The sequence below is a fragment of the Scardinius erythrophthalmus genome (assembly GCF_964197995.2).
Source record: "Scardinius erythrophthalmus genome assembly, chromosome: 18".
Classification (NCBI taxonomy): Eukaryota; Metazoa; Chordata; class Actinopteri; order Cypriniformes; family Leuciscidae; genus Scardinius; species Scardinius erythrophthalmus.
In genome coordinates, this window is record NC_138238.1 from 5,664,342 (window position 1) to 5,691,470 (window position 27,129).

General features: G+C 37.5%; 2 protein-coding genes across 3 annotated transcripts; both read right to left on the reverse strand.

Moving 5' to 3' along the window:
* Positions 1 to 1,282: 1,282 nt before the first annotated feature.
* LOC308706967 (E3 ubiquitin-protein ligase TRIM39) lies at positions 1,283 to 7,861 on the reverse strand. Its single transcript, XM_081392912.1, is given in 7 exon segments — positions 1,283 to 1,957; positions 3,233 to 3,351; positions 3,608 to 3,630; positions 3,786 to 4,016; positions 4,275 to 4,370; positions 7,332 to 7,397; positions 7,403 to 7,861. Coding segments are annotated over 7 exon segments (1,410 nt in total). The 5' UTR covers positions 7,742 to 7,861; the 3' UTR covers positions 1,283 to 1,421.
* A 2,812-nt stretch (positions 7,862 to 10,673) lies between these two features.
* On the reverse strand, positions 10,674 to 25,869 carry kif5bb (kinesin family member 5B, b). Of its 2 annotated transcripts, none has more exons than XM_081392016.1 (26): positions 25,679 to 25,869; positions 21,421 to 21,508; positions 21,154 to 21,227; positions 20,841 to 20,945; positions 20,343 to 20,391; positions 20,111 to 20,166; positions 19,933 to 20,020; positions 19,573 to 19,697; positions 18,863 to 18,967; positions 18,620 to 18,765; positions 18,381 to 18,529; positions 18,100 to 18,290; positions 16,776 to 16,844; positions 16,237 to 16,443; positions 15,946 to 16,089; positions 15,605 to 15,790; positions 14,532 to 14,649; positions 14,323 to 14,378; positions 14,052 to 14,161; positions 13,862 to 13,963; positions 13,715 to 13,775; positions 13,555 to 13,626; positions 12,841 to 12,945; positions 12,542 to 12,758; positions 11,662 to 11,794; positions 10,674 to 11,526 (listed from the first exon to the last, which is right to left on the reverse strand). In XM_081392016.1, the coding sequence occupies exons 1-25, from the start codon at positions 25,802 to 25,804 to the stop codon at positions 11,667 to 11,669; spliced, it is 2,877 nt and encodes a 958-aa protein (XP_081248142.1). In that variant the 5' UTR covers positions 25,805 to 25,869; the 3' UTR covers positions 10,674 to 11,526; positions 11,662 to 11,666. The 2 variants fall into 2 exon arrangements, with proteins under 2 accessions (XP_081248142.1, XP_081248141.1); XM_081392015.1 differs by having other exon boundaries at positions 11,127 to 11,526; positions 14,314 to 14,378; positions 25,679 to 25,861.
* Positions 25,870 to 27,129: the final 1,260 nt, after the last annotated feature.

The window sequence follows — 27,129 nt, forward strand, 5'->3', positions numbered from 1 at the left end:
TCAACGAACACCACTAACCACTCGGTAAGTTGCACAGTTGTAAAAACAAACGTTAAGTGTTGTTTTAAGGACATGTTCGAGCACGCCCGTAGCCAGCCACTCTGAAGCGGTCAAAGGCGATTCTAAACGAGTCAAAAAGTCGAGACAGGACCCATCGTCAAAATTTCTGTCCACCACTCTAGTTCATCCAAAACAAACCAGAAAAGAGACTCAAAGTGCTAAATATCGGAATTATCCTTTAAAGTAAAAAGTTTCCAGAAAAAATAATACTCAAGTAAATTATACTCAAAAAGTGTCCTTAAGTACAGTACTCAATTAAATGTAGGCCTACTAACAAGTCCACCTCTGATGGTCAACCATAGCAAATATTTGTTACCATTTATTTATACAGCAAAAGACAAATAAATCTGCTGTTGCATTTCCATAACATTCCAAAAGAAGAAAAATAGGCTACAGAGAGATTGATTACCGCACTCAGAAAAGGTCAAATTTACATTCACTCTCTTAATTTTCACTTTCGAAAAAAAAAAAAAAAAAAAGTAGACGAGACCATTTAGACCATCTCAAATTCCATTGTTGACTTCCTCTTATACAGGATCACATTTCAGGCTGAATAATGAGGCTTAAAACATCTGATCACAGTCTCAAATGTTTGATTACATTCAGCTTGTGTACACACTAGTAATGCATAAACAAAGGTACTCTATGTGACTTTTGTTATCAGCTATAATAAAGTTTGCAAAGTCATGATCACCAAAGGTTAAAGAGGCTCGTGTGTGCTGAAGCTCAGGCCAGGGGATCGAGTGTCTGCTTTCTCCAGAAACACGTGTCATCCGCTGGGGTTGATGAAGCAGGACAGGTGGAGATGTCATCAGAGCTTTATTAAGAGCGCTGTTCGCCCGCTTTACCACAAAGACACGTGAACAACAAGCACTTTATGCTCAAACGCCCTGTTGTATTGTCAGCTGCATCAACTGGAACAGTTTTGAGTTTTCTCAAACATTGTATCAATTTAGTAATTTAGCATTTATCAGATATAGTACCATTCAAAAGGTTGGGGTCTACTTTTATTTAGCAAGGAATCATGGATTCCTCAAAAAATTATAAGAAATCATTGATAAGAAATGTTTCTTGATCAGCGAATGATTTCTGAAGGATCATGTGACACTGAAGAAAATTCAGCTTTGCCTCACATGAATAAATTGCATTTTAAAATATACTCAAATAGAAAACAGTTATTTTAAATTGTAAAAATATTTCACAATATTACTGTTTTTGCTGTATTTTGGATCAAATAAATGCAGCCTTGGTGAGCATACGAGACTTCTTTCAAAAACATAAAAAAACGTACCGATCTAAAACTTTTAAACGGTAGTGTATATATATATATTGTCCTTTGAGCTCATGTTGATTGTCTTGAGTTATTCCGTGTACACGGACACCTTCTCTGCTAAAATATGCAGTGGACGTCTTTTACATGTATTGGAGAAATACGGGAACATCTTTTCCGTAAACTTGTGCTTATACTTGTACAACAGCGAGTTGTCACTGGCATCCGAGAACATCACTCTGCCACCCTCCCATTCGAGCTGGACTCGTATCTTCTGCGGTTTCTTCTTGAGCGTCAGAGGAGTGTTGGTGGCCGTCCGTGCGCGATACTCTCCTCCGTACAGGCAGATGATCCACATGCCACGGTCAGGGCTCGGGGGAAACCACTCTTTCCGCTGCACGCTCTCTTTCACCACTCCCAGTGCCCATTCGCTGCTGTCTCCCACCTCCACGTCCCAGCTGTGGCGACCAGAGCTGAAGCCCTCCGAGCCCAGGATGCACTCGTAGAAGCAGAAGCGCTCGGGGTTGTCCGGGACCTGTTGGTCTTCTTCGCTGTAGCGGATGGTGGTCAGGTCGTCTGACAGAACGACGCAGACGTCTGCGGTGTTGGGATCAAGAATCACGGGAGCTGAAGGTTTAAGATGTATTCAGAGTTTAGTCGTGATTAAACTAGATATTCATAAACAAAAATGTCATTTCTATGTTAGTTTCTGAGTTTGTGAAATAAGCAGTACTGGTTAAAACATAAAATCTCAGTACAATTTTTTTAAGGGAGACATTTATATTAAATCAGATTTACTCACTCTCTACCCCCTTCTTGTAGTTCAGTAACCAAGTTGATATGCTTGTAATATCTAAATATTTAACCAAAGAAATTTGACCTTTATTTTATTTTGTTTCATATATTAGAGATTTACCTGCCCCTAATGAGTAAGACTGTTCTGATGACTTCTTGTAGTTCTGTAACAGAGAGATCTAAATATTTTGACTTTGAGCTCATTATTTTTTATATTATCTTATAAATTACAGATGGATCGACCCTAGAGTGAGTAAAGGCTTAAATCTGATGACTTCATGTAGTTCTGTAACAAAGATCTAAATATTTAACTAGATTTTTTTTTTTTACTTTATGACTGTATTTTATATAATACATTACAAATTTACCCACCCCTATAGAGTAAAGATATAAGCAAGTCTGATGACTTCTGGTAGTTCTGTAACCAAGTTGAATTGCTTAAAAATCTAAATATTTAACCAAAGAAATATGACTTATTTTATTTTGTATCATAAATTACAAATGTACCTGCCTCTAAAGAGTGAGTAAAGACTGTTCTGATGACTTCTTGTAGTTCTGTAACAGAAAGATCTAAATATTTAACCAAAGAAATTTGACTTTGAGTTTATTGTTATTTTATTTTATTTAATGTTATGTAATAAATTACAGATTTACCAACCCCTAAAGAGTGAGTAAAGATTTAAACTAGTCTGATGACTTCTTGTAGTTCTGTAACAGGAAGATCAGAGTTTTCAACAAAAAAAAAAAAGTTGAAAATGAGTTGATAAGCTTGTAATATCTAAATAGAAACTTAGAAACTTGACTTTTGAGTTTTTATTTACTTAATTTTTATGAATTAATTAATTTTTTTAAATCAATTACAGATTAACCCACCCCTAAACGCTGCGTAAATTAAAAAAAAATGGGATTGTTCTTGTTACGTCACTCTGACAGTCTCTCTCTCAGTCCGATCTGTGCAGGTCTGTGAGACTAGACTCATTTTAACCTGTTTTTAATCATTCCTATGCCCTAATTGCTATATGCTAATTCCTATATCATGGCTTTCTGAGCACAACAGAAGATTTTCCATGTTGTTAATTGTGCGAGATGTGGTCTGTTTGCTCTTACTGTATGTGACCTCGTTCTGCATCTTCTCCCACACTCTGAACGCGAGTGAGCCGATGTGTTTGGCCACATCAATTAAAGTTCCTGAGATTTCCCCTGGATCCTGCACAGTGCAGTCCATCCTGTGGAAGAGAGAGAGAGAAGCTTCATCAAAGTAACTGTGAGGTTCACCTGGAATTGACAATGAGCCTCATTTAACAATCTCAAATTAATATTTCATGTTGACTTGCTTGTATTTAGTAAGCAGTCTTGTAACAAGAATGCCGCTAAACTGATCACCCTGTCTGGGCTTATTTTGCAATATTGATGAGCAGCAGAACTGTAAAATCACCCTTAATTTATACTGTGTAACACAAATATATACTTCCATACAATTACCGTTCTGATGTCTTCTTGTAGTTCTGTAACAGAAAGATCAGAGTTTTCAGAAAATGTGCTGCTCTAGTCTTTCTCTAGTTAATGCATGTAATTTTGACATTTTTTAACAAAAGGAATATTACGTTTCTTTTAATAAAAACTATTAAAAAACGAAAATATTCTTGATATTTTTCCCTACCTTCAAGAATGCCACATCATCAGCGCTCATGGCCTCTTCTGATGAACTAATGGCTTCTCTTAATGTCATTATCTCGTCTGTTAGCCTGTCCATCTTGTCCTTCATCTTTTGGCTCTTCTGCTCCTCTTCCTCACTCAGAGCTCTCAGCATGGAGATCTCCTCATCTTGCAGGAACTGATGAAGCTTTTCAAAGTTCTCCTTTATCAGATGCACTGTGTTTTGTGCCTGTCTCTGTGCGGAGGGTGGAGAGACTTTTAAAATATATTGCCGTTTGTATTTACTGAGGTTTGTGCAAAATGTGTACAAATTTAGTCAGTGAGTGATTAAATAACTAATCACTATAGTAAATATATCTGTGGTAAAGATCTTGCCATGCTTATGTTCTCTTTCCCCCAGTGGAACTAGAGTTCTACCTCTGTTAAAACATTCAGAAGCCCCCAAACAGCCGCAGTATCCTGTTAAACTTGGCTTGCATTTATTATTTGTTACCCTGATGTGTTCTGAAGTTTCCTGGCAGGTTTGCTTGGCTGTGTTTAATGTCTCCAGTTTCTCCTGAAGAGGTCTAAGAGCTGCTCTCAACTCCCTCTGTGAAGAAAGTGAATTACTGTCAGTTCATCTGAAACTGTTTTGCATTCAAAATGAACATGCATTTTGATATAACAGAAGAAGAGCTCTACAATGTGGTTCCTGAACTTCAATGATGAATTTAGAATTCTAAAAAAGTTCTAAGGCATTATTCTAGCAGTGTATTATCTAGTCCTCATTGCCAGGGTTAAATAATATGTGACCCTGGATCACAAAACCAGTCACAAGTCGCACGGGTATATTTGTGAAAATAGCCAACGATACATTGTATGGGTCAAAATTATCAATGTTTTTTTTATGCCAAAAATCATAAGGATATTAAGTAAAGATCATGTTCCATGAAGATATTTTGTACATTTCCTACCGTAAATATATAAAACATTTATTTTTGTGAGTGAATACAGCAGAATTGCGAACATAAATGGACAACTTTAAAGGCGATTTTCTCAATGTTTCGATTTTTTTGCACCCTCAGATTCCAGATTTCCAAATATTGCCCTATTCTAACAAACCATACATCAATGGAAAGCTTATTTATTCAGCTTTCATGTGATGTATAAATCTCAATTTCAAACAAATTGACCCATGTGACTGGTTTTGTGGTCCAGGGTCACAGGAAATGACATGTATGCCTACATAAAATTTAATAAAATAAAAAGAAACACTTATTTGACACAATATTTATTTAAAATTCACTACAAAATTATAAAAATGTTTAATATTAAAATATTTATCTAAGTTTCAACATATTTATAATAACATATTAACAAGGCTGTCATAAAATATTGAACACAACTGGACATGGTACAATAATTTGAGATTACATGCTTGAAACCTCAAAATGGCAAAATATCAGCTGATTTACCAGCTTATATATCAGGTCTATATCATTACTAAAGACATTCAAGTCAAGTCAAGTTTATTTATATAGCGCTTTTCACAACACAGGTTGTATCAAAGCAGCTTCACAGTAATAAATTAGAACAATACATCAATGTTTGTTTCTAGTGGAACGTCTACGTTCGGTAATGCTGATCAATAGTATCGTTGATTGATTAATTAAATTAAATATCCCCAAATATCCCCAACTGAGCAAGCCAAAGGCAACAGTGGCAAGGAACCGAAAAACTCCATCAGGTGACCTAATGGAGAAAAAAAAACCTTGGGAGAACCCGGGCTCAGTCGGGGGCCAGTTCTCCTCTGGCGTTTATGAACTAGAGGTCGGATTTAACTGTAGAATTAAAAGTATTATATGAATGCCTGGCTGAAGAGATGCGTCTTTAATCTAGTTTTAAACTGGGAGAGCGAGTCTGAGCAACGAACAGTATCCGGAAGACTATTCCAGAGTTTTGGTGCTAAATGTGAAAATGCTTTCCCTCCTTTGGTGGACCTAGATATCCTAGGTATGACCAAAAGCCTCGAATTTAGTGACCTTAAAGAGCGCGATGGATTATAGGGCGATAGAAGATCCGTTAAATAGACTGGAGCTAAGCCGTTTAGGGCTTTATAAGTCAGTAGCAATACCTTGTAATTAATACGGGACTTTATAGGTAACCAATGTAGGGATGATAAAATCGGTGTTATATGATCATATTTTCTTGATCTAGTTAGAACTCTAGCGGCGGCATTTTGGACTAACTGTAGCTTGTTTATTGAGGATGCAGGACAACCGGCTAATAACGCATTACAGTAATCTAGTCTCGAGGTCATGAATGCATGAACTAACTTTTCTGCGTCAGAAACTGATAGCATATTACGTAGCTTAGCACTGTTTCTAAGGTGGAAAAAGGCTGTTCTTGTAACATATGAAATATGATTTTCAAAAGACAGGTTGCAGTCTAATATAACACCCAGGTCTTTTACTGTAGAGGATGAAGTAACAGGACATCCTACTATGTTAAAGTTGTATTGTGAGAGGTTTTGTGGGTGGTTTTTTGAACCGATAAGTAGTACCTCTGTCTTGTCTGGATTTAATAAAAGAAAATTATGCGTCATCCAATCTTTTATATCTTTAACACACTCTGTCAATTTGGATAATTTAGCGTTTTCATCTGGCCGTGATGAAATATAGATTTGAGTGTCATCAGCATAACAATGGAAACTAATTCCATGTTTCCTTATAATATTTCCAAGTGGTAGCATATATATTGAGAATAATAGAGGGCCTAACACAGATCCCTGCGGCACTCCATAGTTTACTGGAGTTATGATAGATTTTTCTCCATTTAAATAAACAAAATGGTAGCGGTCAGATAAATACGATCTAAACCAGCTTAATGCTTGTCCTTGAACACCAGTATAATTTTGTAGTCGATCTAAGAGTATTGTATGATCTATAGTATCGAACGCAGCACTAAGATCAAGTAAAACTAATATTGAGATACAGCCTTGGTCAGAAGCTAAAAGTAAATCATTTGTGATTTTAACGAGCGCAGTTTCAGTGCTATGATGCGGCCTGAATCCAGACTGAAACTTTTCATAGGTGTCATTTTCTTGTAAGAAAGAGCCCAGTTGAGCGGACACAACTTTTTCTAGTATTTTAGACATAAAAGGTAGATTTGAAATGGGTCTATAATTTACTAGATTATTCGGATCTAATTGTGGTTTCTTAATGAGAGGTTTTATAACTGCCAGTTTAAATGTTTTTGGAACATAACCTAAAGATAAAGACGAGTTAATAATATTGAGGAGAGGCTCTTCCACTACAGGTAACACTTCTTTCAATAGTTTAGTTGGTATGGGATCTAATAAACATGTTGTTGTTTTAGATGAAGTAAAAAGTTTATTTTTTAATTGGCCAGTTACATTCATGGTAACTGGCCAAAAAAAATTAAAAAACTCAAATATCGGCTTCATTCACTTCTAGAATCATGCAAAGCCTTGATAACAATTCCTCCAAGCATCATATCAACTTATAACAGCTCAAATGATAAAGCATGTATTTATGCACTCGTTTCTCACCTTACACTCTTGTGTGGCCTCTTCTATGGAGCTGCACTTGTGATCTTCATGCTCCTCGCCCTGACACTACAGATCAGTTCCTCGTCCTCTACACAGTACTGAGTCAGTCTGTCTCTGTGATGTCGGCACAAGTCTCCATCCTCTGCCGTCTCCGTGCCCTCCACGGCGTTCCCCACCCGGCGCGGCTGCCCCTCGAACAGCGAGTCGATCAGCCCCTTCAGCACACTGTCCAACAGCTCACGACCGTAGCACTCCGTACAGCCCGCCTGGTCCTGCCCGAGCTCCTGCTGGCACAGCTGAAGGCAAGCCTGGCACAGACGGTGTCCGCAGGGCAGCAGGAGAGACTCTTCACGCTGGCAGGCTGGGCACGAGGAGCTGCTGGAGGGTGAAGACGGCTGATCGTCTGACATTCTGATGGTCTGCTAGTTTTCTGGATGTTGCTGTCTTCTAAATGTCCTTTCTCAGTGTCTGGTCTGCAGCTCTCTGGAAGTTACACAATCACTGCTGTGCTCTGGGTATCAAAGGAAATCCCCGTTTGGATAGTCGGTGGGCTATTTATAAGAGGGTTATTTTGATGCATGCTCTCTTAGCTGTTTATATGTAATCGTGTCTGTGTGGAGAGTTTCGCTTAGAGCAGATCATTGGGCAAGGGTCTGTTGCTGAGTCACTAGTGTGTGTGTGTGTGTGTGTGTGTGTGTTCTAGCATTAAAGTGTAAAGTGATACCACTTTCCTCAAGTGTTCTAACATCAGTCAAAAACAAATCACTTTCATCTGCACCAAACTTAGTTTGTCTGGCAGACTTTCCTGAAAATCACTTGATGAAACAGCATGACTTAATATTATACTTGTTTAAAAGTCACATAATAGTTTTATAACGTTGCCAGCTCATATCCAATTGCTTATATTATTGAATAAGATGAATCAATAATAACTCATTTTCATTCATTTTTAATGTCCCCTCTATATTCATTAGTTTTATTAATGAAACCAAAGGTCAAGTGGTTCTACATGTTTCCGAATCCACGTATAACATATGTAACCATCACAATCACTAAACGCAACTATAAGGTCATTCCAGGAATTTTACAGTAGTAAAAATAAATACAGCTTAGCATGCAACTCTCTCAAGAACAAAAACAAGCATACTCTGGTGTATTTTACCCTATACTTTATTTGTGTTTCATGTCAAGGGGTGAAAACTTGCCTACAGTAAGCAACTGAAGGAAATATACACAGCAATTCAGTCTACACACTCTGAAGAACCATCTGTACACGCATCTGATCACTTCATCACCATCTTTCCATTAGAGCATTTAAACGGAGTGTTTTCCCCAGTAACTGTTAAAAAAGCAGATTGCAGATGGAAAATAAAATACAAAAAAAACAACAACATTGACAGTCTTCAAAACACACGACCTCCTGCAGAAGCTCCTCAATAACAATAATTGGAAAATTCACTGAGAAATTCGATGTTTGAGATGCAAATTTTCAGTTTTCAACAAGTGCGTTTTTTCAATTGAGATGGTAACATTTTAAAGTGCTTTTATAAGTTTAAATTCGGTGAACAAGACAACCGTTAGACAAATGAAATAATTTCAGAGGACTGTTGAGTGCGGTTTTCATTTCCTCTCCCATCGCTTTTCTTCAGTAATGTGAAACTTGCACTACACCAGATTTATATTGCACACAAAAGGTCTTAAAACGTCATCTTCAATATTCCCCCTGCTACTACAGTATTACAGTCATTTACACAGGACACCTAGTAGGATTTGGATCCAATTTACGTGGAAAAACAGGAAAATGCAAACCAAGTATACTGGAATCTACATACACTTTGCATAAGAAAAAAAACAAACCCACATTAGTAGACTTAAAAAAGATCAACAAAAGAAAAATTAACAGCAAAATTCCTAGTCTACAATAAAACAGAAATAAATAAAACAATATTATCTAGTTGCAAGTGCAACAAATTGAAAACGTGACCTAAAATGATTAAATAAACCCCGCCCACCATTAAATAGGCCCCACCCATTAACACTACTCAATGAAAGGCAGTAACGTTGTGCTGAATGAAAAGCATTGGAACCGTACAGACTGTGGAAAGCCAATCAGCAGGTCTAATTAAGCAAACGCAAAACACAAGGCAACCAAATCCACAGCAAACAATAATCCAAGATCGTATTTTGGTTGTATGAGCCAGAACTAAACGCTGTGTGGGTTCCCCTGGGTTGTTTGCAACGCTCAAATAACGGAAGATTCTATCGCCATTTCTAAAATGCATAACGTCAAAATATGGACCCTATAATGGACTAAACCGAACCAAAAACAACAAAAATCAAATAAAAGGGTAAAAACAGGAGTGTAGGCTTATTGTGACTCCAATGGCTGTTTGACCACTGCACAAACCTCACTCTCCAAAAACGACAAAATGACAATATACAAGGCTAAGTGTAAAAGGTGTAAGTAGTTTAAGCGTAAAACAAACTAGAAAGTTACTGTATTGCTTTTAGAGGGAGTATCTAAAAGAGGAAAGGATCAGAATCCCTTAACAAGGGACAGTTCACCCAAAATAATTAGCGTTTGTCATCATTTATGCACTCATGTCATCCCAAACCCAAATCTTTATGAAATTTTTTTTTCTGTGCAACATAAGTTTTTCAGACATACTTTTCCATAAAAGGAAAACCGTGAAAAGGAGCTACAAACACCATTAAAAATACATCAACCACTGAAAATCTCAACAAAGACATGGCAGGTTTGATGTCAATGACGCCAAATGCATTTCTGTCTTGTTAGATTGTTAGCAAATTAGATTTTAGAGCTAAAGAGGGGAAGAACTGACATAAATTTCAGTTTAGAACTGTGTGTCTTGGAATATAAAGCCAGAGTCATATGAGCTATTTTAATGGTGTGTTGTTTTTTCCTTTTTGGAGCTTGAAACTGTCTATCCCCATTTATTTTCTCAAAAACCAGTGTAAACACTGATATCCTTTAGTGTTGCATAAAAGAAAAAGTCTAACAGCTTTGGAATAACATGAGGGTGAATAAATGACAATATATATATACATATTTTTGTATTGTTGGGTCAACTCTCTCAAATTAAATGGCAGGTTCCACGCCTCAAAAACAATGTAATTACAATCCTGTCTGGTAATATTTTAGGCCAAACTAAGAGGAAAAATCCACACGTGATTTTTAATGATTCGTAGTGACTGAACTATGGAGCAGCATCGATACGGCAAACTCTACCTGTTTAAATAGTGAGAACTAAAGTTAAATATTGAAATGTCAAAATGAGCATGTGACGTTAGTATTATAGTGTTTTTTTCTTTTTCTTTTTTAACCTAGCTACGACTCGTCTAAGACCTCAGGCTGTGACATTCACACAGGTCTTTATGCTGTAACAATGATTACTCGTAATGTGTTCGTACAGTGCTTTAAATATACCTGTAGATCAGGTGCGTCTACATCAAGCAGCCTTTTCATTCTCATTTCATGGAACTGCATCTTGTCTGTCCACTTAAACGACCCTTTTTATCATAATTTAAATCATTTCTTCTGAGAATGTCCATCATTACAAAAACTAATTCAATGGTTCATATATATATATATATATATATACACACACACAGTTCAATTGTAGTGTTTAACTTACTTATTTAGGTGAAATGTTTAATAGAAACTACTCAAAGCAAGAGAGAACAAGCTAACTCTCTAAACAAACCCAAAATGTGAACGTACATAAATAAGGCTAAAATAACGCAGCTAGTAGTTTTTTTTTTTTGTTCCTTTTTACCATTTTTCATTCATTTCTGCCTTTTTTTTCTTTTGTAATTTTGAAATACATTCAACTTGGCACAGTAAGGGACGTGGAGAGCGGGATGTGAGCAGAAACCGGCTGTGCAAGAGTGAAGAGATACACGCTAGTTACACACGTGTCCACTGTTGCAAAAAGCCTGTCTTTTTTAGTTTTCTTTATATTTTTTTAAGGGAAGGTATAAGAGATAAGAATGGAGGAACAACTGTACAGCCCAGACGGGGATAGTATTTCATGTTTCATACACATATATATACTTATATTCATTTTCATATGTATAGTATTGAACCATCCCGTGCTGTGGAATGCCTGTTTAGCTTTTTGGGGTGATATCAGCTTCAGCCGGGGCTACTGGGGTTATATTCAGCATTCAACAGCTGGAAACAGAAAAGAAAGAAAGAGACAGAAGGTAAAAAGACATTAAAAAAAGAAGAAAAAAAAGAATGATATTCGCAACCCATTTTACCTCCATAATGTGACACATTTGTGAGTGATATGCAGCATCTACTCACTTATTTTACTGTTTGGCTACGCCTCCACCACGAATGGCCACTGATTGGTTGTGGAAGAGCCCCGCCCCTGAGCGGTTGACATTGGGGTGGGTGGGAGAGGCGACAGGGGGCTGACCTGGTCTGATTGGCTTGGCTGTAAAAACAGGAAATATAACTATTTAGTTACACCCCAAAACAAGTTGATTGTCTATTAAATTGGTCAACTAAATCTTTCAAATAAAAAACTCCTAAAAGCCTGGAATACTTTACATGATGTCTGCACAGATTTTTGCCCTGATTTGCAGTCTGGACCAGTAAACGCTAGTTGCGGAAAGTCCGAGCTGATTTTGGACAGTAGAAGTTGACAGATTTCCAGTCGGAGGATATCAATGTTTTGTGCCATATGTAAAGCACATTTGTGTCTCCTTGAAATCAGGCACGTGAATCTGTGTGAGCTTTTTGTTTTTGGAATGACGTTTTTCTGCTTTAATTATTCACAAACGCCTAAAATCTATTCTGATTTTAAAAGTCATGTAGTATATTTCAGCCTTAAGAATATTAACTGAAAAGCTTCTAAACTGGCCATTTATTGTGTTAAATAAAAATAAAAAAATCATGAAATGAACAATGATTAATTATTTGAATCTATTAACATCCCTAAATAAAGTGAGCGAGCAACACTTCATATTAACAGTTTCCTCTGTGGTAGAATGATGTTCTCAACCCTATCCAAGTCCCTTGCTACTTTCAAGCATGTTGAAAGACATATGGTTGAATCTAGTAACTGCACTCTTTTAAAGTGTGTGTGTGTGTGTGTGTGTGTGTGTGTGTGTGTGTGTGTGTGTGTGTGTGTGTGTGTGTGTGTGTGTGTGTGTGTGTGTGTGTGTGAGAGAGAACTAACCGATCTGTGCAGAGTGTCCTCTGCGAGCCATGTTCTTGGCTCTGACGGCCTCTTTGATGCGGTCCACCTCCTGCTGGTAGCGTTTGCGGTCACGTGCTGCGTTCTCTTTGGCCTCTTTGAGCGCAGACTCCAGAGCCTTCACGCGCTCCGCCGTCGCCCGCAGGCGCTTCTCTAGCTTGGGCAGCTCACAGCGCAGGTCAGCGTTATCACGCACCAGCTACACAGAGAAGGGAAAGAGACAGTGAGCGTGTGTGTTGTGAGAGAATGCATGAGATATCTGATGTTTTAAGTGTGTTTACCTGCTTGTGCACTTTAGTGAGCTGTTCAAGGTTGTTCTCAAGGAATGAGATCTTCTGTTTTTGCGCCGCGCTGCCACCAGTGTCATCTGAGTCCATCTCAGCGCTCTGAAAAATATGTTGATACATAATTAAGGCCTGAGAGTTGTTGATAAAGTCATAAAACGAGTTTTATGACGTCTAGTTTATTAGCTTTGACGGCAGTGATTTAAAGCCTACTAATTTAATAATAAAAGTAAAAATCGAAAATTAAATGAAGTAAAATATATATTTTTAAGATTATATTCAAATATAAGTGATATTAAAATACATTTTCTATACATTTTTTATAAAAAAAAATTAATATATATATATATATATATATATATATATATATATATATATATATATATATATATATATATATATATATATATATATATATATATATATATATACATATATACAATTATAAAAAGAAAGTTGTTTAAAAATAAAATAAAGAATACAATATTTTTTTTAAATAAAATAAGTTGTTATAAAATAAAGGGACACGCTCTTCAATATGTCCTGCCTAACTCCCTGATTACATGGGACATAGTTGACTGAAAAAGTCTTTAAGAAAATGACCGGGACCTATAAAACATTTAGATTTTAATATCCACATTGAAACTATTTTCATAATCTGGAGTAACTTTTGAACTCTAAACTACAATTACGCATTCACAATGGTTGTACCTTCTTCACCCGCGTGGCCAGATCCTGAACAAAGAGCTTCCTCAGATTATGAAGAGTCTGCAGCTCTTTGGCCTGAGGAGAAGTGAGTGATCAGAGAGTGCACACACACGCAAACGAACATGTAAGAATCATCTCTCAAGCACAGAACAAAATGACCTACCACTGTCTCCTCCAGGCCTTTGAGATCCTGTCTGGCCTGTTCCCTTCTGTCCTGCATCACCCTATAAACACATTTCATCATTAACGCACCAGACATAACGTTTCCCGCACACTATACCAATCTCTGCATGTTTGGTGCGTGTCCTACGTGAGCTCGTGCAGTTTGCGGCTCTTCTCCTGGTCAGTAGATCTGAGTTTCTCGTGCTCCACCTTCAAGCGCTCCTGCTCCAACATGATCTTCTGGTTCTGACTGCAGACAGAAAACAAAGTGAGGAAAATGAGCCTGAGCACATGTGGCCCTGATTCAGCGTCTGAAGAGAAGTATATATGTGTCTTACTCCTGCAGTTCAGTGATGAGCTTCTCCTTGATCTCCAGCTCATCTCTAAGGCTGCTTAGCTGTTTCTGATGAGCTTCTCTGTGGTTATGAATCTGCTGCTCGACTGCAGTCTGTCCAATCATGAACAGAGAAAAATTATAAATTACATCTCTCTTTTAAAATAAAAGAAAATCCTTCAGAATTGAGAACAGAACACATTAATGCTACATAAACAGTTCATTGGGCAACACTCAGTAAAAAAAGTCCAGAAACATTACCTTACCATGCTTACCTTGACTTCATTAGCACTTTGTATCTCATTCTCCTTCTCCATTGCACGAACTTTCTCTGCACAAAAGAAAATAAACATCACAAAAACAAACCTTTCACGCCCAATGCAATCTCGCCACAAGAGGGCAGTAAAAGTAAAGGGATCTGGGCCAAACAAAGTTTATAAGGCTATTAAAATGAGAGGAAAGAAAAGATGGAGTATATTTGTACCCTGGGCGCTGATTTTGACCAGTTCCTCATTGAGAGAGTCAACATTCTCCTCTAACTGTCTCTTCTTCTGTTCGATGTTTTGCAGATACTCTGTCAGGGACTTGATCTTTGCCTCATACTGTAGACAAAAACAAAAAAAATATCTCAGGATCTTTTAAAGCACCCTGTAAACGGCATGCTATTATTGTAATGAAGAACATGTGGGGTTTCCAATTAGCTACAGCCATACAATATAAACCATGAGACTGATTTAACTAAAAGAGCAGCTTATAAACGCTCTTTAATTCTTGTTTAAAGGGATATTTCACCGCTGGAAAGATGAATGTGTATTTAAATTGGGTCATTTATGTAGTAGAAATGTGAAATTATTTTAGAAGTTGGTGCCTTCTAGACTGAGAAAAGCCAGAAGATTTATTTTTGGCTCATGTGGATGAAAGACGACAACTCCCAGAATGCACTTGCTTCACTGCCCTACGAGGACACTCCCAAGCCACGCCTACCGGTTACAGAGGGCAGTATCGGAAGAAATGATACAGCTAGGCTACTTGTTGACTCGAAACTGAAAAGACGCCGTTTTATCGTGAGATCCCCCTATGGGCGGGTTGAACACATGCGGAATAAGCTCCTCCTACTGGCTGGAGTCTCTCGCCTCTGGCCAAAAAAGCCTCTCAGAACACACGCTTCACTATCTCTTTCCCCTTCTCTGTGTAGCTGGTGCGTGATAACGTGACCTGCGCTGTGAACTGCCCAAACAAGAGAAACGCATGCGGGCGACTCAAAGAGGCCAAAGAGAACGCAGCACATGACCGCAAACGCTACCAGCAGGAGGTGGACCGCATCAAAGAGATTTTTGTGTCATCGGAGCTTTTTTTCCAGACACACAATACAGAAATCTGTCGTCTAAGGGGGACACAAGGGAGGGAAGCACGGTCATTCGAAAATACTACCAGGTTTCTACTGATACAAAGCTTAATGCTAATCGGTGAAGTATCCCGTTAATGACATTTCCATTTCTGGATGAACTACTCCAATAAGACGGAAGATTTGTTGCTTTATCTTTTCCTCCCGTTTACCTGAGAGATACGGAGCTGACAGGCTGCGAGCTCTTTCTCGTTCTCATCCATCTTCTTGTTGCTCTCGGCCTGAGAGCCTTCCAGCTGTTTGCTGCGCTTCACCAGGGTCTTCACCTCCGACTTCATCTTACTGATGTACAGACGAGCCACCGTGAACTCTTCATCAATGAGACCTCCACCTTCATGCTGTTGAGCGAAAGACACAGACACAGAAAAAGAAACAGATAAAGAAAGAAAAAGATTGATGTTAGAGAGGAGAGTGAGCTGTTGAACGGAAAGGAAATTAAACAGCAAGGATAAAGAAACATAGTATTCAACGTCATGGTTCTTTGCCTTGTTACCTTTATGTCATTGCTGCCCACGGCGATGCCGATCTCTGCCAGGTCTTTAAGCAGTGATGACATCATCTCAGTGACCCTCTTCTTCTGATGGTTGGTCATTTCCTTCAGTTTCTGCAGCTCAGAGTCAATAGATGCGAGAACGCTCTGCAAAAACACAGCTCAGATTAACTAATGCCAAGGCACACCATAAAAATACGACCTGGCACTGTTATAGGTACCTTCCCATTTGAAATATATTATATAGAAATATATTGTAGACTATTGTAGATTATATATTGAGTTTCTGCTCACAGATTTCTGGTTGAGCTCTTCACTCAGGGTTTCAAACTCCTTGGTCTTGTCCTCCACCTCCTGACTCTTCTGATCATAGTTGACGGCAAGTTCCTCCAGAGCCTGCAGCACCTCCTTCACCTCCTCTTTAGACGCGTCGTTCTCCATCTGCAGACGGGTGAGCTCCGCTTGGAGGTTGTCATGGTCCCTCCGTGTTGAGACCAGCAGCTACAATACAAATGAAGATTTTTTTTTTTGTATTGTGAAATTACTGTCATTAAACATGTTGCACAACTTTCGGGTCATTAGGTTCAAATCCTTGTGATGGGACATAACACTGTCCAGATTCAAACCTGTAACTCAACATATAAGGAGTGTGTGAACTAACTTCTAGGCTGGAATGTTATTTATCATTTAGTGCTCTTAATGCCTTTAATATAAAGTTATTAATGGCAACAGGCAAATCCCAACTCTCTAAATGATTCAGTCAACTAGGAAACAGGACACTGTTCTTTTTTATGGGAAGTAATGTAAATCTGAAGTCCATGTTCAGCTCTCACCTCTTCCTGATCCAACATCTGCTGCTTGAGTTTCTCAGCCAGCTGAGACTGCTGATTTATCTCATCATCCTACAGGCAGACAGCACAGAGAGAGAGAGAAAGAGAAAGAATAAATGTGTCTTTAAAGCAAATCTTGATGATTTTACAGCAGAACATCATTAAGAAAATTATGTTTTTTACATTATTTGAAACACACACTGAGCTTCAGGTCTGAAATACCTATTTCACACAGTCACAAGTCTGTAAGCTAAAAAAAGTTAACATGCACATCAAAAGGTACTAATGTATGGTACAAATGTTATGCTTACGGTGTATCATCAAAACAATATTGGATTTTATTTTTTCATGATCATGCTGATGTTTTGTACTATAATAAGATGTCAACACTACAATAATATCAAGAGAGAACGATTCAGTTGACAAATAGTCCAAATTAAATCACAGACATATTTATCTATGGCAAATACCAATGTCTATAGAGCAGGGTGATTGATGGTCAATAGTATTAACTTACTAGCCTGGTAATACCAAACTCTGCCACTTCGCTTTGCTTCGTAGACAGTCTGGAATGGCATAATAGAAAAGCGTTTTCTTTCTCGGGGGGGGCGGGTGGTTACCCGTAAGCCAATCACATAACGTTTGGTTATGGCGTGTGTTATGCGCATGCTCAGCCGCATCTAACTTCCACTGTAAACACATGTATGATGCGATAACAAAACCATCGAGCGAAATACCGGAGTGAACATGGCTGTGAACGACTTTTGCAGATTTATGTGAAGTAAATCTACGCATCCACGGTACAATCAGCGTCTACGTCACGGCTCTCAGCCCGCCCTCTGTTCGTTGAACAGAAGAGAAATGAAATTGAGTGGAAGTACGAAGTCTGACGTAGTCAGGCTATTAACTTACACAACCGTTTAAAAAAAGACTGGGGTCAGTAAGATTTTTTTTAAGACTATTGCTCATCAAGTTTGCATTAATTTGATCAAAAATATATTAAAACAGTACTATTATTTGTAAGAACAGCATTTATTTGAAATAGAAATCTTTTGCAAAATTATAAATGCCATTTACTGTCACTTTTGATCAACTTAATGCGACTTCAAACGTTTGATTGGTAGTGTATACTATGTATTTCTTTGTAATTAAACCTATGCAAATGATATGGGGGGGGGGGGAAAGCTGAACAAAAATGTTTTCACACAATATTTGAAAATACCCTGAAAATTTTAAAATGCCAAAAATCTAAAAATCAGCTAGGTCACCCATCACTAGTCTAAAAACTTCATTCATTCATTAATTTGAGGTCAGTAGTTAGTCTCACCTTGTCATCCAGCTGTTTGTAGAGTTTGGCTAATTCACCCTCACACTTCTCACGCTCAGCGTCAGTGAATTTGAGGGCAGGCATGCTGGGAGACGAGGTGATTTTATCATTATTCACCACATTATCCAGAGCCAGAACTTCTGCGTTTGCCTTCTCCTTATCATACTGCTCTTCAGCGGGGACGCTCTCACCTGAAAACATAAAATGCAATGCAGTTGTGTGTAATTCTCAGCAAATACAGCTGAATGAGTATGAAGTGAGCGTGTGTGTCATCTCAGTACCGTTCCTCCAGCGGTTGAGCTCGTTCTCCAACCAGGTGATGGTGTTCTTTAGCGTCTTGTTCTTCTCTTTCTCCCTCTCATATTTCTTCTTCCACTGTTCTGCTGTCAGCTCCACGTTCACACAGACTGTGTTCTTAATGGTCTTTGCTCTGACAGTGAGAACCGAAAAATGACTTGATGCTCAACACTAAAGTTCCATTAAAACTCTAATTAAACTCAATACGTGCATGTCTCCTCACCTCTGTCCGAACATGAGTGTAGTTTTAGTCTCAGCCTCGTTGTATGAGGATGGAGAGCAACAGATCACTATAGTGGTCCTGCAGTTCCCACCCAGAGAATCCTGCAAGATCCTCGTCATCTTACTGTCTCTGTAGGGAACGTACGTCTGACATGGGAAAGAAATATTCATTCATTACTCTACCATCCATTTAATGGCACAAGTAATCGTACATAATTGTGACAATCAGGTGCATCACACCCACCGATCCTTCAGCCAGAGAGGAGATGACATTGCCCAGAGCGGAAAGAGATTTATTAATGTTTTTGGCTTCATCCAACACTGCACCTTCTGCTCCGGTTTTACTGACCTGCAGTCAAAAACATCAAATCAGAGACAGTACTGCCCCAAATTAAACTAATATTAAAGAGGACCTATTATGCCCTTTTACAAAGTCTTGATTTTGTTTTTGGGGTCTACTAGAATAGGTTTTCAAGCATAGAATATGCTTGAATGTAAAAAAAAAATAAATAAATCCATACATCTTACATTGTTGCAGCACCTCTCTTCCTAGTCTGTCAGTAACGCTCTGTTTAGATCCTGTCTCCATGAAGCCCTTCCTTTCGAAAAGCCCAATATGCTCTGATTGGCCGGCTGAGCCAGTGTGTTGTGATTAATCAACTACTTCAAATGCCTTTCAGAAATGTCACACCCCTTACCATAACCGTGAGTTTCAACACACTACTAACGCAACTCAACCAGGCCTCACGCCTTTTATTTTGCATATTCCTTGAGCAGAAATTATTTAAATGAAGAATCTTGTGACATGTTTTCTCCCAGAAGAAATCTCAATACTACAAACGAGACGTTTCAGGAAGTTCAGAAATAGTGCGCACTGATATAGAGATTAACTCTCTTTGGAATGGACTTAGCGCTTTGTAACTTTGCAGACATTTTCCACGCTTTTTCCATTACCTTCTCGCTTCCTGCTAAATCAACCAGGAAGAGTTTCCCACTCAGTTTCTGCTCCGTCTGTGTGTTCTCTTGCTTGACGTTTATCAGGAAGATACTGTGACTCCTGGAGCTGTGCTCGTTCATGTCTGACACACACAAACACACACACCACAGAGAAAACATGAGTTTACATTGACTCAACTTTGACTACAGGCACATAACAGGAAAATCTTAAGATTGTATAAACATCTCTAAAGCAGTCAAATAAGAAAGAACATCCTGAAAATACTCTCGCTAATATAACTCAACAGGTGTGGAAAAGTTCAGCCTGCAGCTAAAATAAGACTATGCACTGTGTCTGACTGATTTGCATGTGCTTACTTGTGACAGCCACGTGTCTGTTAGATTTGCCTTCATCAATGGTGTCCATCACTTCATCCGGGCTACACACAAAGCGTTCAGTACAACCCTGCAGATGGAGAGAGAGATAGACAAGCAAAACATTTGAACCACCTCTACACTAACACATCCACAGCTCATTAGTGAAACAAAGCCTCACCTTTACGTAAGGAACCCTGTTCTTGTCTTCATGTACAGACAGGTTGGTCTTAGATACTGAAAGAGAGACAGAATTTATGATTTTAACTTAGCCTATTTCTGACCCTATTTAAATCCTAACAATTATTATTATTTATAATCTGACAGAAGACTGTAATATACAATCTCTAATACATAAAACAATTCAAAAATAACAGAATTTTATATTTGTTTTAATTTTCAGTCATACGTACCATCCAGCAAGTCCCTGATCTTGTCCAGGTAAATCTCAAAATAGGAGACCTGCCAATGCAGATGAAACAACTTTTTTAAAATAATGTTTTCTATTTTAATATATTTTAAAATGTAACCTATTCTTGTTGTGGCAAAGCTGAATTTTCAGCATCATTACTCCAGTCTTCAGTGTCACATGATCCTTCTAACATGCTGATTTGCAGCTCAAGAAACATTTCTTATTATTATCAATGTTAAAAACAGTTGTGCTGCTTAATATTTTTGTGGTTTCAGGATTCTTTGATGGTTCAAAAGAACAGCCATTTTAGAAATATTTTGTAATATTACAAATCTCTTTTATAGAGATTGCACAGACAAAAAGCAATGACAAGGCCATTAAAAATCTGGAGATGAGCACAAAGAAGTTCCCATGCCTAATTCATATGGCTTTTCTAGGTCTTAAAATACCAATGGGAACCCTTTGAATAACTAACACTGATTTATCATGCATGTCAAACCTTAATATGGAATTCCAGGTTTTCATCCATGGAGTAAATGTAGTTGAATATATCCTGGACGATCCGGGGAATGATGCCCATGCCGTCAGAATCATGCAGGTTCCCCTACAATCACATATTGAATCGCAATGATGACGTGAGATGATTTAAAGGTACAGTAAATGCACTGATTACCAAAAACCACAAGCAGAATGTTAAACCCTAAAACAACTGTGGAATCAGTAACAAAACCACACTGGGTTTGTATTAAATTACCTAATATTTGAAAATCATTTATGACACTGATTATGCTTATTTCTAGATTAATTTTCACCTCCATTGTGTGCGTCTTTCCAGAGGATGTTTGTCCATAAGCAAATATTGTACCGTTGTAACCCTCAAGCACATCTGCAGGGCACAAAGACAACAAAATATACCATTTGAACATGATCTTATGGTCTCTAATACAATATTTAGGGATGCTTAATTAATATCAACAAATTACTATACTAAATAGTATTAATGGCAACATGAAGGTGACAGAATTTTCATTTTAAAGTTGTGATCTGGTTGAATGACTCCCGGAGGACTCGTTCCTCACCTTTAACAATCTTCTGAGCACAAGCGTTGTAAACCTGCTCCTGAGAAGTGTTAGACTGAAACACACGATCAAACATATACGGCTTTCCCTGGAGAGAGAGAAAGACACAGAATGAATGATGGGTCATTATGCAAATATTCATTTCTCTTTATATATATAACTGAATCTGCAGACTAGTCATAAGACACAAAGATGGTCCTTCGGAGAAATGTTTTACACCTAAGAGAATAAGCACAGACTAAACAAGAACCTCATTACTACAGGCCAAAGAACAAGACATCCTTCCCTCCTGTTACGAATGGCTCTAACCTTTAACACAAACAGCAGTGAGAGTAAACCAGATGTGAAATTCAGCTGTTAAGACACAATAAGAGCATTTTATTAGAGATCTTCGTCCAGGCATGAGCTCGCTCTGTACGGCTAAAACAACAGATTTAACATCATGACCACCCTGTTTATTAGCAACCCTGCTTTCAGAAGTTTATTTCCTATTTTTTTTTTTCCTAAATGCATTTAAAAATGGTTTTAAGCCTTGAACTAAGCAACCTGCAAGAAGATGAATCATAACATTACAAAAATGCACAAGACAAAGATACATGACTGTATGCTTATCCAATAAAGCACTGCAACTGATGCAACTGAATGTCTTTTCTAAATACAAAAAATAATATTTTAAATATAAATACACTACTACTGAAGTTTTATATAAAATACTTGAAACTGTGAGCTTTATGTGACGAGAGAAAGAGTGAGCGCAGCAAAATGTTTGAGCGCAACGGTTAAAGACATTCATATAGCGCGTTTACATAGAAAAAAAATGACGCAGGTGAACAAAAATCGTTAATACAGGCATTTGTGAACTACACAACATATGGAAAAGAGTTCAAAGAGACATAAAGAAATAATCAACGCTGTCACGTATCATTTTTGCAAAGTGTCTGCAAATAAAGCTAGTGTCTGACAGCAAAAACAAACAAGAAGCGAACATGCTGTAGTCCGAGTCACATGCAAATGACTCTTATGAACTGATTCTTTTAAAGAATCATTCAACACTTATGGGTTTAAATCAGTCTGACAAATTCTTCAGCGAATTAACTTTGAAGGTTACAGAAGCAGGTTCTGCAGCGAATCTGCTCATTAGCAGACACGCTGATTGGTTGAATCGGGTCGACGTGACCCATCCACACCAGACTGAGTTCTTATTACACGTCCACATTTCCTCACCATGCCACTCAAACACAGGAGTAGATTAACCAGGTGAGGAAACAGCTGTGAATGTAACACAGCTAAGCAGATTAGTCCAGCCAACCTGAGCAAACGCTCACTAACACAACAATACACTCACACCTACCACGACACAAGCCTACATTGAACATTTATTTTAACAAGAGGTTGACCAACATTAGCCTTCAGTGGTCAGTGCTAATATTAAGATATCTCTATGCATCCCTAATCACAGCAAATGAAATATACACAACACAATCTCTAAAAAATACTTGAAAACAGAATGCGGTTTCTGTAATGACAATGCTTTATTATTTATTCATTCATTAAATATTATTCACGTCAGTTATTTAGAGATGACACTTTTATTAATTGGAAGGCACGTTTATTGTTTTATTTCTATAACATGGCCAAATATCAAACTATTAATTAGTGTTAGTATAGCCTTATATACTATTAAGAGTATTTAGTATTTTGAATTAGGCTAGCTTTTATTTTGTTATTGTCAGTTTTCAAGTTTTAATAATTTTGTTATGTGCTTTTGACATTTTTTTATATTTCCAATTAGCTTTATTTTTATCTAAGTTTTAATCATTTATCAATTAAAGTTATTTTCATCAATAATTTTATTTCATCTTTAAAACATGATTTTAGTTAATAGTTTAGTTAACACCTCCAGCACGTTTACATGACACAGCGACATACAGATGAGGCTTTCTTGCATTGCTCATGCATTATAAAGCAAATAATGTAGCATAACCATCGGCAATAATACTAATATTTTACATTTTCACAGTTATTGTCAAACAACATAACTTGAACATTCAGTGAACCAAAAGGTTCAATAGTCAAAGTTTGAAAAATTAATAATGCACGATATCACAGCTTTGGAATTTCAAACCAGTGACTTCTTATAAAATCTTCAGACAATCACAAGACTGCGTGAAGAGTGTTTTTGTGTATCTGCATGTCCTGAGGCCTCCTCCAGAAATGGAACAGCACTGTTTACAACTCTCAGTATTCCCAATGAGGGATTATAATTGTGCTCCCGACGGTCACAGAGATAGGAAGGTTCATCACATGTTAGTTGTGCTGTGTTTGCATTGAGACAAGGAGAGAAAAGGAAGAAACAAGCAAAGAAAAAGCTAATTACAGCATATTCCCTAATGAACTAATACTGAACTGAGACAGAAATCAACACAATAAAACATGCATAATCCCAATACTGATCCCAGTATGTGCAGCTGGACAGACAGGTTTGGTTTCCTTTGTTACAGCAAGATTTATAGCCCAATTTATGATCTTTCCACCTGCTAAAAGCCATTATATCAACACAAGCACGGTCCATTTCACCAGAGCTGGATAGTTGCTCTGTTGCTTGATGCTGACTTGCTCAAAACAGCTGGAAGACAAAACTCATTTGGCCGCACACGCACAAAAAAAAAAAAAAAAAAAAAAAAAAAAATCAATGCACTGGAAAACAAAAGGGTGAGTGTTGGTCAGACAGTACGGTGTCACTGCAGAAATGGAGGCCAAAATCAAAAGAAGTTGAATCCATCGAAATTCTGGACCAGATATAGACACACACACAAAAACTACCAGGGCGAATTGACCACAGCAAAACCACAAAACTGCCCCACCTAATACCCAGCTGTACATTGCACAGACTGCATGAGGGAAATTTAGGACATTGTCACTCTAATAGACATCTATACTACATTATGAGTTTAAACAAGTATAATTAGTTTAACTAAATGTAAAAAGGCACATAAGGCAGAATAAGCATCAAACATCAGATACTGCCACTAAATTACAGAATAACTACACAATTCCTAGCAAGCATGTTAAGCCTTTTTAATAATGCAAATAAATAAGTAAAGATGTATGGTTAAAAATAGGAAAATAGACAAGACATCTATCCAGGAACATTTTAATAGGAGAAGACTATTATGCCAAAGCAATGATGTCAGCATTTTAATGCAACTTATTTATTTTTTTAGTTACAAAACATGTGAAAACTTTAACTTCAGAAATGGAAAACATTACCATCAGAGAAAAGGTACATTCAAGTCATGCTTTAACTGAAGTGCATTATTAATAATTGATAATAACAATACTTTTTTTAAAAAAATAACTTTATAAATCTGGCCAACATCACCCTCACATTTACAACTGTCCAAAAATGGCAAATACTTTAAAGACTAAATCTCAATAAATAAATAAAAACTTACTTTAATAAAAAAATCATTTTAATAAACTGACCTAAACTTCAATAAACGGAACATATGGATTATATACAGGCCCACAAAAATATGATTGAAAGGGAGTTGAATTGCATGCTGTAAATATATTTGTCTGTTCCTAATAAAGCACAATAGCCAAAAGAAATGACTTGGAATGGTCTTTGTACAGTTGACGTTTTTAAAGTAGGCCACACTATAACAGACTGACGACATCAGTGAGTGTTATGATCACATTCACTTCATTTTTTCATTTATTAAACTCATATTAACTTAAAATTTCCGTATGATGTGCGAAATATGTATAGGCCCTATATTTAGCTAGCTTTTGTTTATTTTCTACCAATGAAAACAAACCGATTAACATTAGCCCAAAGGCTAGCGGTTACACATCACTTATCAGAACCCATTTAGAAGTGCACTAAAATCCAAAATTATTAAATTGACAAAAAAAAAACTTTGGTGTTCTTATTTATAAGTTCAAAATGAAACATTTTGACATTGTGCTGCATTACATCTGAGGACTGTTAGCCACCGGGCTAGCGATGACTAAAAACTATTCAACTTGCGATTATGTTACTGATTTATAGCCTCACACGCACCATGTCCTACTTAGAATAAGACTAGAACACGAATTATGATCACGTTTCCAAATACATAGGGATGAAAAAAGATATTTTCTGTCAGGATAGGCTACGTCTGCAGGTGGTTAGCGGATGCTAATAGAAATGGACGGCGGGTGTCACAACGGAGCAAATGCGGCAATTCATCATGATATTATATTATAAACTCACCCCGATGACCACACTGTCCTCTCCTTGAAATTTGGGGATATATTTGTCTCCCCTCATCACCTCCGAACTGTTTAAAGGCCGAAAACGGCACATGACTTTGATGGTGCACTCGGCCGGGTCCGCCATCTTCAGCTGTGGGGAGGAGGAGGATGAGGAGGATGATGATGAGCGCTCCTCCCGAACGTCCTCACTTCTTTGTGTTTGATCCGTTTAAGTGGAAGTGGGTTTTGGATGGAAGGAGTGAGGTAGCTGTCACACCCCTAACAACAGATACTAAAACAAACAAGAGGAGGAAACCGGGGCAAGTTGTCTCATTATGAAGTTGTCACAAGGGCTATTATATCTCAACAACCCACTATATTTACTTTAAATATTCAGGATAACATTCACAAAAATGATTCTAATTTGATGTGTCAACATAAACCGCTACTGCTGAGACTTTGTGACAACGTGCCCAATTATGAAACAAATACACTATCAAGATCCCAAATTCTACAACTGAGCAACCTTTTTCAGCTCTTCTTTCTTTCTCTCTTTTTTTGACACTGTAAAGTGTTTTATAGGTAGGCGTATTTGTGTATACTTGTCCAGTAACCCACAAAATGCAGACACACACACCGCTCGCTATATTCTTTGCAGACACAGCATTGATTCTGGATGATTCAGGGATCCGTTGGATCCTGATGGATGTGTGATGCCAGGGGATGTCAGGGATGCTTTTGCAGAGCTGGAGGCCAAAATCTGGCAGATGTTGGATGGTTAAATTTAAATGTCTTGCATCAGCTCGGATTCACTCGGAGGAACTTTGATCAAGCGATGCATATTCATCCATGTAGGCTTGTATTATGAAAGCCAAAGTAGAAGGGAGTATCTGCCAACTTCCTGGCATCACAACCATAACGTCATGCACATATGGCAAATTACTCATCATAAGTGTTGCATGCACACACACATATAGGCTATTCGGGTGTGGCAGGACGACACATGTTGCAAAAGTTTTCAAATCCCTAACCCTATGAGTAATAGTGATTCTTGTATTAGTAATACTGCTGCTAATTACAGATATAGAATTTTAAGTGTTTTAAGTGTTGTATTAGGTTACAAAAAGCAGAGGTACATCAATGAATCTCTGTGCCATTTAAAGTCAACATGAAATTACATGCAACCTATTTTACTTCAGTAATGTGATGTATATTTAAGTAAAATTGAATTTTCAACAAGAAAATAATGATTTTTGCTTTAAGGAAATTAAGATACTTTTATTTATCAAGGATGCATTAAATTAATGAAAAGTGTCAGTAAAGACATTTATAATGTTATTAAAGATTTTTATTTCAAATAAATGCTGACCTTAAAAAAAAAAACAGAAAAATAATCATGTGTTTCACAAAAATATTATGCAGCACAATTGTTTCAACACTGATAATAATAAGAAATGTTTGAGCACCAAA